The sequence below is a fragment of the Mustela lutreola genome, chromosome 7 (assembly GCF_030435805.1).
Source record: "Mustela lutreola isolate mMusLut2 chromosome 7, mMusLut2.pri, whole genome shotgun sequence".
Classification (NCBI taxonomy): Eukaryota; Metazoa; Chordata; class Mammalia; order Carnivora; family Mustelidae; genus Mustela; species Mustela lutreola.
In genome coordinates this window covers 103194607-103206624 of record NC_081296.1, presented here as the reverse complement: position 1 = coordinate 103206624, position 12018 = coordinate 103194607, and the positions used below count along the sequence as shown (strand labels likewise).

Here is a 12018-nt window from a genome sequence, read left to right as displayed (position 1 = left end):
TTATTTTTCTTCCTGGACAAGAATTCCCTGTATAGTGGGATCATGTTTATGGAGCCAGTCTTCGTTTTCTTGTCCTTTTTAAGAGCTCTGATGTAGATGATTTAAATTTTCAGTATGAGTTAAGTTTGGAAGAATAAAAGGGCCAGATTCTGGTGCTTCCTTCAGCAGCACAGCAGCATATACACTGAAACAGGACCAAGTGTTATGTAAGAGCCCATAAAGCATGGTGAAGAACACATGTTCAATGCACAAAATCGTCATCGCTATGTTTTAATGTAAATAATGATCTCTGCTTGCATTCTATAAATATCATTCTAGCTTTTGGGTAGAGAAGTGAAAAAGAGAGTGATCGGAGAGTGAAAAAGAAAACAAATGTGACATTTTTACTTTAGTTCTGTACTATGTTGAACACATCGTTTCTGAAATATGAGTGTTTCATATTTCTAAAAAGAAAGAATATTGTATTTCTAAAAGGCCTGGGTTTGAAGATGAACTGAGAGTAGCAGAACTTCCTAAAAGAAACCTCGAATTACAAAGTTTGAATACTTCATAAATTATAGGAACCATCAGTTTTTAAGAAGCATTCTTAAAGCTTTAAGTCTTGAAACAGCAAAAATAATAATAATCCTATATATTGCAATTGAACATGGAATATTTTTTTCTTAGAAATTAAAAAAACTGACGCAAATTGTGTTCAGTCAGAATTGTTGACTGCTTTAAAAGAACTGGACATATAGGTATTGTTGGCATCATCGGCTTGGGAAACTTTGATTTTTTCTTGTTAAGTGTATTTCTCCTGTGTGAAATAAGCAAATTTTCTCCCTCATCATTCCAAATTTGTTTATGAGAAATTTTGTTTCATTATTTAACAATAGAAAGAGAGATGGGGCAAGAAATAGAGGGGCTGTTGTAATTATAAAAGAAATAGAGGGGCTGGTTTATAGCAATTTTGAAAGCCTGAAGTCTGACTGTTGCAGGTAAGCTTCTTTATCAATAATTTTGCTGGTTTTCTTGTGGATGGGAGACAGGCAGGGAGTTGGGGTAGGATAGTTCCTTTCCTGAGCTCATTCCTCAGAGATTTCGGTCTCCTGATGGACGACCACCTTGGTCACTGACATGTCTGGGTGCTGCTCCTTCGCCTCCTTGATGGCCTGGACGAGGACCTGGTCGTGGTCAATATCGGCATCTCCTGTGATCACGATTCTCTTCTCAATCCGGGTCTCTGAAATCCCACCTTTTACGGTCTTGGTAATCTGAGTTGTGGTTGTGCTGCTTGTGGTCTCAGATGTGATGGTCTGAGCTGTCAGCAGGACTCCTGGGTCCAAGTCCCCATTGCTGTCGTCAGTCTGGGCAGCCTCGTAAGTGATGGTCTTGGTCTCAGTGTGAACAATAGGGACATCTTTGGTTGGGATTTCAGTTTTCACAGCGGTGGCAGTATCTGAGATGGTGACGGTTTGAGTCTTCACCAGGGGAGGCTGGAAACTTCGAATGAGGCTATATTTTGGACAAATTCAGAAAAGTGGTAATAAAAAGAAATCGATATGCACATCAGACATTAAGGGGTAGTAAGTGTACAATTCTACCCTTATATCCCTTATCCATTTTTTGAGAGATTCGTAAAGCAAAGAATATTGGAAATGAGCCTGAAATTATTCATAAATCATTCTTCTCTTTTTATTCTATGTAATTTAAACAATGAGCAAGTTTACAAAATTTTCACACCTGCAAGAGTTTTCATCCTCATCATTACAGCCAATACTTGTGTGGTTGTAAAGCCCAACTTCAATTGTTTTACTTGCTCGTGGCTTCAGCTATGAAAAGATAGATGATGAATTTCCCATCATTGTGATTGTCACCCTAAGGCAGGATGGCCACTTGATAAAGATATTGCTCAATGAAACATTGAATTTCTTATGTCTCAGATATTATGATAATGTACAATAGAATAATAATATTCTAAAAATCACTCCTCAGGATTTATAACATCTTTTCCTTTCTGTCATTTGCCATTACAGATTTTAGGACAGATGGGGTAGAAAGACCTGGAGGTCATGATAACTTTGTGAGATCCAAGATCAGTATTGATCATGCCTATGCCAGTGGCCAGGAAGAGTAGCGGTAACTCCAAATAGTAGTAAAGCAGAGGGGGTTGAGCTACTGCCAGAGACTGGTTGCCAATCCAAGTATCCTAGTGACTCACCATCTGGCATTAGTGTTAAAGGTTGCCAACCCCTTAAGTTAGAGCAATCATATGTATCAGCAGGTTACCTGTCTTCTCTGATCGCCAACAGAATGGTTCAAATACCACATTTTATTAAAATATGGTGCTGAGATACTTTATGTTGTTATGAAAATAACACTCAAAAACTTGTTTGATTGTCCTTGAAATTAAGTGTAACATTCAGATGGTAAGTAAATGTCTTTGTAAAGAGTAAAGGAAGTATTGTTGCCATTTCGTAATGATGAAATTACTTATTAATGATAAAAAGTACAACTTTCTTAAGTGAAACATTAAAAAACTGCTTTTTGAAATAACATTTTTCATTCTAATAAAATGTCATTGATAAGATTAATGTGGTAATAATATCATTATAGTTTTATGATATTTTCCAGAACAAAACATTGTCAACATTGTTGAAGATAATTTTAGACCTACTTTTTTTATTTGATGAAAGACTTGGCTTAAAATTTTGATAGTGATATTGAAATGTCTATTAAAATAAATGTACATTTTCTCAAAAGAGCAGAAACAAAATGTCCTCAAATTGCAACATTAAAAGGATTCATCTCTATGAATGAGGGAAAAAACCCTCAAAAGGGAGATTATGTTAAAGCACAAGAAATGAGGTTCCTTTCTTGTGGTTTTAAAAGATATCCTTAAATTTTCTTTTCTTTTTCTTAAAGATTTATATTTACTTTAGAGAGAAAGAGAGAGAGCATGACTGGGAAGGCCAGAGAGAGAGAGAATTTTTTTTTAAATTTTTTATTTTTTATAAACATATATTTTTATCCCCAGGGGTACAGGTCTGTGAATCACCAGGTTTACACACTTCACAGCACTCACCAAAGCACATACCCTCCCCAATGTCCATAATCCCACCCCCTTCTCCCAAACCCCCTCCCCCCAGCAACCCTCAGTTTGTTTTGTGAGATTAAGAATCACTTATGGTTTGTCTCCCTCCCAATCCCATCTTGTTTCATTAATTCTTCTCCTACCCACTGAAGCCCCCATGTTGCATCACCACTTCCTCATATCAGGGAGATCATATGATAGTTGTCTTTCTCTGCTTGACTTATTTCGCTAAGCATGATACGCTCTAGTTCCATCCATGTTGTCACAAATGGCAAGATTTCATTTCTTTTGATGGGTGTGACATACAGCCCTGAGTTGGGCTCCGTGCTCAGTGTGGGGTCTGTTTAAGATTCTCTCTCTCTCTTGATGGCTGCATAGTATACTATAGTATACATAGTATACACTCTCTCTCAAGAGAGAGAGAGAATCTTAAACAGACCCCACACTGAGCACGGAGCCCAACTCAGGGCTGTATGTCAGGACCCTGAGATCAGGACCTGAGTGAAAACCAAAAGTCAGATGCTTAACCAACTGTGCAACCCCAGGCTCCCCTTCATTTCTTTTTTTTTTTTAAGCAAAGGTATGGAATTATAGAGTTAGTGAACATTGACTATATGGAATAAATAATATTTTTGCCATTATCAATCTCAATATGAATATACACACTTTATTATTAAAACAAAGATGATAATCTTCATATGCATCTCTTTGGCATTTAAATAATACCACTGTAGATATCATTTATAATGCAAGTCAAAACTTATAATGCAATATTAAAAAGAAAAAGGATAAAATGAAATTGATAAAAGGAAGAAATGATCTTTTACAACAATTCTTCAAAAGGCTCAAGGACTAAAGATAGGATAAGTTCACTTCATTGTTAAGATAAAAAAGCCTTTGGGGATCAGTTGAAAACTTTTTCTTATATATCTGGAAATAGATCTAAAAGTAATGACAGTCTTTCAAGTAGCTGAATCCTGAGTATGTATAACATCAACATACTAACAATGTAATGGAAAAATAGAACAGCATATTATTCTAGAAAAAGATTTCAGTTATCAACTTGGTAAGATAAGATAATAATTAACATTTGTGTGCTAGTTTTCAAGTTTCAAAGATATCTCCAGAGCCTAAAATTCTAGAGAATAAGCACATGGGTGGCTCAGTTGGTGATGTGTCTGCCTTAGGCTCAGGTCATGATTTCAGGATCCTGGGATCCAGTCCCACGTTGGGCTCTCTGCTCAGCAGGGAGTCTGCTTCTCTCTCTCACTCTTTCTGTGCTCTCCCTCTCACTCTCTCTCAAGTAAGTAAATAAAATCTTTAAAGAAATTTCTAGAGAATAAACTCAATCTTCTCAAGCATAAATAATAAAAGTTTGTCATAAACATAAATCACTTAGAAATGTATCAATTCATATAATTGTGAATTATAACATTATTTAAGAGGTTTTTCCCCCACCCAAATGATTTTCCATAATTTTTTTTTAATTTTAGTATAGCTAGCATAAGTGTCTTATTATTTCAGGTATACAATACAGTAATTCAATAATTCTATATGTTTCTCAATGATCATCACAATAAGTGTATTCTTTTTTAAGGTTTTATTTTTTTGGCAGAGAGAGAGAGAGAAACCACAAGTAGACAGAGAGGCAGGTAGAGAGAGAGGAAAACAGGCTCCATCTGAGCAGAGAGCCTGATGCGGGGCCCGATCCGAGGACCCTGAGATCATGACCTGAGCCTAAGGCAGAGGCTCAACCCACTGAGCCACCTAGGCAACCCGGTTTTTATCCTTTTCTTATTGATGTAATGTATCATGCTGATTGAAACATTCATCAATCACTCTTGCTTCCCTGGAATAAATCCCACTTTATTGTAGTGAATAATTTTCTCATTGTTTTGTTGGATTTTGTTCCCTAATATTTTTTTGAGGATATATGCATCTATGTCCATCAGAGAAGTTGGACTGTAGTTCTCTTTTGGTTGTGTCTATCTGGTTTTGCTATCAGGGTAATGCTGGCCTTGCAGAATGAATTTGGAAGCTCTGTTTTCTCTTCTGTATTTTGGAACAATTTGGGGAGAATGAGTATTATATCTTCATTAAATGTTTGGTGGAATTTGCTGTGAAACCATCTGGTCCTGGACTTTTGATTGTTGAGTTTTTTGGATTACTGATTCAGTTTCTTTGGTGGTAATCAGTCTGTTCAAATTTTCTATTTCTACCTAATTCAGTTTGGGGAGGTTGTATGCTTCTAGTAATTTATCCATTTCTCCTAGATTGTACAATTTATTGTCATATATTTTTTTCAAATATTATTTTATAATCTTTTGCATTTCTGTGTGCTAATTGTTTTTTCTTTTGTTTCTGATTTTATTTTTTGAATCATTTATCAGTTTTGTTGATCTTTTTAAAGAACCAGGTCCTGGTTTAATTGATCTGTTCTATTGTTTTTTAGTTTCTATTTCATTTATTTTTGCTCTAATGTTTATTTCCTTCCTACTACTGATTTTCGTTTTTGTTATTATTTTTTTCTAGCACCTTTAGGTATAAGGTTAAATTGTTTATTTGAGATTTTTCTTGCTTCTTGAGATAGGCCTGTATTGCTACTTACTTCTCTCTTAGGACAGCTTCTGCTACATCCAAAGATTTTGAACCATTGTATTTTCATTTGCATTTGCCTCCATGTAGTTTTATTTATTTCTTCTTTGATATTTTGATTGAGCCATTCATTACTTAGTAGCATATTATTTAATCTCCATTTATTTGTGTTCTTTCCAGTATTTTTTTCTTATGGTTTATTTCTAGCTCAATAGCATTGTGGTCAGAAAAGATGCATGGTAGGACTTCGATCTTTTTTTAACTTATTGAATTCTATTTTGTGCCCCAGTGTATTATCTGAATGTTCCAGGTACACTTGAAAATAATGTATTTTTCTGAAGTTTTAGGATAGAATCTGTGAATATATCTGTTAGATCTATCTGGTCCAAGGGGTCATTCAAAGCCAATATTTCCTTTTTGATTTCCTGTTTGGATGATCCATCCATTCATGTAAGTGAGGTGTCAAAGTCTCTACTATTATTGTATTACTATCAATTACTTCATGCTTGTTATCATCTGCTTTATGTATTTGGTCTTCTCATGTTGGGTGTATAAATATTTACAATGTTTATATTTTCTTGTTGGATTGTCCCCTTTATGATTATATAGTGTCCTTCTTTGTCTCTCATTTTTAAAGTCTATTTTCCTACGTAAGTGTTGCTATCCTGGCTTTCTTTTCAGTTCCATTTGCATGATAAATACTTTTCCATCCCTTCATTTTCAATCTGTGCATGTCTTTAGATCTGAAATTAACCTCTTGTAGGCAGCATATAAATAGGATTTACTTTTTTATACTTTTTTTTTAAGATTTTATTTATTTATTTGACAGAGAGACATCACAAGTAGTCAGAGAGGCAGGCAGAGAGAGAGAGAGGAGGAAGCAGGCTCCCGCTGAGCAGAGAGCCCGATGCGGGGCTCGATCCCAGGACCCTGAGATCATGACCTGAGGCGGAATGCAGAGGCTTTAACCCACTGCGCCACCCAGGCACCCCTTTTTTATACTTTTATAATCCATTCTATAACCCTCTGTCTTTCAAATGGAGCATCTAGCCCATTTATATTCAAAGTAATTATTGATAATTTGTATTATCAATTTTACTTGTTTCATGATTGTTTTTATAGTTCTCTTGCTCTTGTCTCTCACACTTTGCTTGTTTTCTTTAGTGATATACTTGATTCCTTTCCCTTTATTTTTTGCATATATATTACTGGGTTTTAAATTGTGGTTAACATTAGATATATATGTAACACCTTAAGCTTATAGCAGTCATCTATATTATGTTGAATGTTGCTTAAGTTCAAATCCATTCTCTACTTCTTCCCCCAACCCACATTTCAAATACATAGTACAATACTTTACATCTTCTATTTTGTGACTCCCTTGACTGATTTTAATAGATACACTTCTACTATTTTTGTATTTGTTTCCTACTTATGATCTTTCTATTCCATTCAAAGAGTCTCCTTTAACATTTCTTGAAGGGCTAGCTGGTTTATTGGTTATAATTTCTTTAACTTTTGGTTTTCTGGGAAACACCTTATCTCACTTCTACTTTGAATGATAGCCTTGCTGGATAAAATATTCTTAGCTGCAAGTTCTTTCTCTCACCAGTTTAAAAGTATCATTCCACTTTCTTCTGGCCTGCAAATTTCTGCCCCGAAAATCAGCTGATAACCTTATGAGGTTTCCCTTGCATATAAATGTTTTATCTTGCTTCTTTTAAAATTTTCTTTGTCACTACTTTTTACTGTTTTAATTATTGTGTGTCTTGGTGTGGCCTCTTTGGTTTGATTTTGTGGGATCTCTCTGTGCCTCCTGGATCTGGATTCTTGTTTGCTTCCCCAGATTTAAGAGGTGTTCACTTATTATTCCTTCAGATCAATTTTCTGACCACTTTTTTCTTTCTTCTCCTTCTGGGATCCCTTTAATGCAAATGTCGTTATGCTCAGTGGTGTTGCTGATTTCCTGAAGTCTATTTTTGTTTCTTCTTATTTTTTTCTCTCTCCTATTCAGCTTGATTGCTTTCCATCACTCTGTCCTCCAGGTCACTGATATGTCTTCTGCTTCCTCTAGTCTACTATTCCTTCTTGTGTATTTTTATTTTATTTTATTTATTTATTTGACAGTGAGAGATCACAAGTAGGCAGAGAGGCAGGGAGAGAGAGGAAGGGAAGGAAGCAGGCTCCCTGCCAAGCAGAGAGCCTGATGTGGGACTCGATCCCAGGACCGTAAGATCATGACCTGAGCCGAAGGCAGCGGCTTAACCCACTGAGCCACCCAGGCGCCCCACCTTCTTGTGTATTTTTAATTGCAGCTACTGAGTCCTTCATCTCTGATTGGTTGTTTTTTATGTTTTCTATCTCTCTATTGAGATAGGACCTTCCCTAAGGTCCTCCACTTTTCTCAAGTAGTATCTTTATGATTATTGCTTTTAAATTATCTACCAGACATATTATCACCATTTCATTTAGCTCTCTTTGTGGTTTTGTCTTGATCTTTTATATGGGACAAATTCTTTTTATCTATTCATTTTGTCTAACTCTCTATATCAGTTTCTGTGTTTAGGAAAGTAAGCTATATCTTCTGTTCTTGAAAATAGTGCCTTATGAAGAAGGTTCTGTGGTGGCCTATAGTGCAATGTGCTCTGTTCATCAGAACCTGGTGCTTTAGGAGTATCTCCTAATTATGTTACATGTGCCTTACAGTTGTGGTTGAATCACATTTGTCTTCAGTGCAGTTGTCTGTAATGGTTTTCTTTGCCTGTTGTGGGCAGGGTTTTGTCCTTGTGTTGTTAGTGTTCAATCTGAAGCAGCCTTGGGCTTGACTGGAGTCAGACCATGTGTTTGCCAGTAGTGCAACAGAACTAAACTACAAGGTATTGTCCCTGTGTTGTCCCTTGAGAAGCTTTAATTTGTTGGTGGGGCCTTCAAACAGACTAGATATCTACCTCCAGCCCACCGCTGGGGCAGCAGTTGGACTATTTTGTATGGTTATCTTACTCTCTCCCCAGGGCAGGATCACTTTGGAGTAGTGCTAGTCCCTGTTAGGATTGCTCATGCATTACCAGGATTGTGGTACCTCTTTGAATGGGCTGTGACTAAGGGTATGTTGAAAGTTGGGGGAGTCCTCAGGAGAATGTGGGGGCAGGATGTATGATATTAGCAAGGTCTGTGCTATTCAGCTAAAAGAGGGAACTGCAGCTTCAAGGGAAAACTCCAGTCTATGCTTGGATCCAAGGGAGCCTTTCCATGGGAGAATGCCGGGGTGGGGTATGCTATTAACAAGTTAGGTGGAGAGTGTTCATGCTGAGCTGATTCCCACAGATGTCTATGTATCTAGACCGGGGGCTTGGGAGGAAAATGGTGTCTACCAACTCTTTTGTTCTTAGAGAAGTTTTCCAATGATCCTTACCTCTCCAGCACATCCTCTGAGATTAGTAAACATACCTCCTTCTTGTATGCCTTAGGCATTTTCCAAACTGCTGCTTCTATGCTGTATCTCAGTGGAGCTATTTGTTGTGTTGTCTCTTTAAAGGTAGGACCTCTGCCCTGCCTCGCCAAGTGATTTTCAAAGTTCCAGGTTTTAGGCCCCACTGTTTGTTGGGCTCCTCCTGTTTTTGAAGCCAAATTTTATAGGGATTCACCTTCTCTGTGCAGGTCCTTATGTCTAGAGAGCCTGGCTTGGGGATCTGCTCCTCTCCACTCTCAACACCTGCTGTTCCCCTCCCTCCCAGAGAGAGTCCCACTGGTCCATTTGGCTTCTGATTGTGTCTCTGCCCTTCCTACTCTCTTGGATGCTGTTTCTTCTCATTAGTTAGCTGTAGAGAAACTGTTCTGCCAGTTCTCAAGTTGTTTACTGTATTATTTACACTGATGTGTGTGTTATCTTGTTGTATTCATGGGATGAAGTGAGCTTAAGATCCTCCAACTCTGCCATCTTCCCCAGAGATCTTAAAATGTTTTAATAGGAAAATTTCCAAATATGCTCATCTTTACTTTGAGTATCTTGATTATATATGTAGTAGAGACATACAGCTGGGAAAATGTCTAAAATCAGATTCCACTGATAGCTAGTGGTAGGAAATTAACCTAATTGGAGATGTTTTAATATATATAATATTAATACATATTAAGCTTTAATTTTCAATATATTAAGAAACATGTCTCTCGTACAATGCATTCATTTCAAAATGTGCTCAACTAATTAAATAATAAGGAAGAATGAGAGTATGCAGTTTAATAAATAAAGAACTCAGTGTATGACTGTTCCATTAGATATAAAGCTGGTTAAAGTCTAACAGAGCCATAATCTATAACCATTGGGATTACTGGTTCCACCTTACAGGAGTTAATTACATCTTTACTATGGAAGATTCTTTAAGTTTGCATGTAGCATTATAATATCTGGGAGTATAAATCAGTAGATACAATGTCATACTAAGTTTATCTCCAAGATAACTCTTGAGATATTTTTCATTATATAGCAGTTAGAAATATACTTTTCCAGTAAGTTTTGAATCTGTTTTGACGTTTTATCCCTTTGCAATCATAAGTAATCTGAAAAGATTTTTATTGTTCATAAAAATGTGCTTTGTGTTCATGAATGTGTGAACTGGCCTGATTATTAACATAGTCTTACAAGATTATTATTTAACTACACTAATATTGAGTTTGCTCTGTACAGGCACACCCTCATTTTACTGCAATTCACTTTATTGCATTCCACAGATATTGCATTTTTTTTATTAATTGAAGGTTTGTGGCAACCTTGAATACAGAAAATCTATTGGCACCATTTTTCCAGAAACATTTTCTCTCTTCATGTCTCTGTGTCATGTATTGGTAATTCTTGAAATATTTCAAAATACTTAATCCTCATTATTATATTTTTATGGTGATCTGTGATCAGTGATCTTTGATGTTACTACCATAAATACTTGGGCCACTGCTAACAGCATGCTTATCAGATAGTGAAATTAATCAATAAGTATTATTTGTGTTCCAATTCCTTCACTACCTGAATATTCTCTTCTCCCTCCCAATGGACCTCCCTATTCCATGAGACACAATATTGAAATTAGACCAATTAATAACCATATTGGAGTCGAAGAAAGGAAGAGTCACAAGTCTCTTACTTGAAATAAAAAACTAGAAATGATTACATTTAGTGAAGAATGAATGCCAAAAGCTGAGATAGGCCCAAAGCTAGGCCTCTCATTCCAAACAGCAAAGTTGTGAATGCAAAGAAAAAGTTCTTAAAGGAAATTAAAAATGCTACTCTAATTAACATAGAAGTGATTTTTTAAAAAGCAAAACAGACTTATTTATGATATGGAATAAGTTTCAGTGGTCTAGACAGAAAATAAAAAGAGTCACAATATTCCCTTCAGACAAAGCCTGATTCAGAGAAAGGTCCTAACTCTCTTTAATTCTATGAAGGCTGAGAAAGGTAAGGAAACTACAAAAGAAAAACTTGAAGCTAGCAGAGTTTGGGTCATGAAGTTTAAGGAAAGAAGTCATCTCCATAACATAAAAGTGCAAGGTGAAACAGCAAATGCTGATATAGAAGTTATAGAAGCTGTAGCAAGCTATCCAGAAATTCTAGCTAAGATAATTAATGAAGGTGGCTATGCTCAACAACAGATTTTCAATGTAGACGAAATAGCCTTCTACTGGAATTAGATTCCATCTAGGACTTTCATAGCTAAAGAAGAGAAGTCATGCCTGTCTTCAAAACTTCAAAGGAAAGGATGACTCTATCATTAGGGACCAATGTAGCTGGTGTCTTTAAGTTGAAGCCAAGGCTCATTGACCATTCTGAAAATCACAGGGCACTTAAGAACCATATTAAGTCTACTCTACCTGTGCTCTATAAATGCAGCAACAATGCCTGGATGACAGTCATATGTTTCCAACATGGTTGTATTAGATAGATAGATAGATGATAGATAGATATAGATAAATAGATAGATAGGTATCTATCTATATATGATGTTACAGAATAAATTAAGCCCACTGTTGAGACCTTCTAATCAGGAAAAGTTTCCTTTCAAAATATTATTATGCATTGACATTATCACCTAAGAGCTTAGGTGGAAATGTACACTGATGCTAATATTTTCATGCCTGCGAACACAACATCCATTCTGCAGCCCATGGATCAAGGAGTCATTTTGACTTTCAAGTCCTATTAGTTAGAAATACATTTTTTAAGGCTATAGCTTCTTTAGAGATCCTCTGTCCTCCTCTGATAATTTGAGAAAAGTAAATTGAAAATATTCTAGGAAGGATTCATCATTCTTTATATCATTAACAACATTCATAATTCATGGAAGGAGGTAAAAATATCA

The 12018-nt window shown here is 36.1% G+C and overlaps 1 protein-coding gene across 1 annotated transcript; it reads right to left on the bottom strand.

The window, feature by feature from the left end:
* Positions 1-940: 940 nt before the first annotated feature.
* LOC131837232 (protein 4.1-like) lies at positions 941-9139 on the bottom strand. The gene is made up of 2 exons (XM_059183427.1): positions 9081-9139; positions 941-1494 (listed from the first exon to the last, which is right to left on the bottom strand). Exons 1-2 carry the CDS (start codon positions 9137-9139, stop codon positions 1065-1067), a joined length of 489 nt encoding a protein of 162 aa, XP_059039410.1. The 3' UTR covers positions 941-1064.
* Between the last annotated feature and the right edge of the window lie 2879 nt (positions 9140-12018).

What these genes read in the sequence shown, in the direction of transcription:
- LOC131837232 (XM_059183427.1), bottom strand. Translation starts at nt 9,139, where the DNA reads ATGCCTAAGGCATACAAGAAGGAGGTATGTTTACTAATCTCAGAGGAT. An exon ending in TCAGAGGATGTGCTGGAGAG is followed by an intron (nt 1,495 to 9,080) that starts GTAAGGATCATT and finishes TCCAAAATATAG; the next exon opens with CCTCATTCGAAGTTTCCAGC.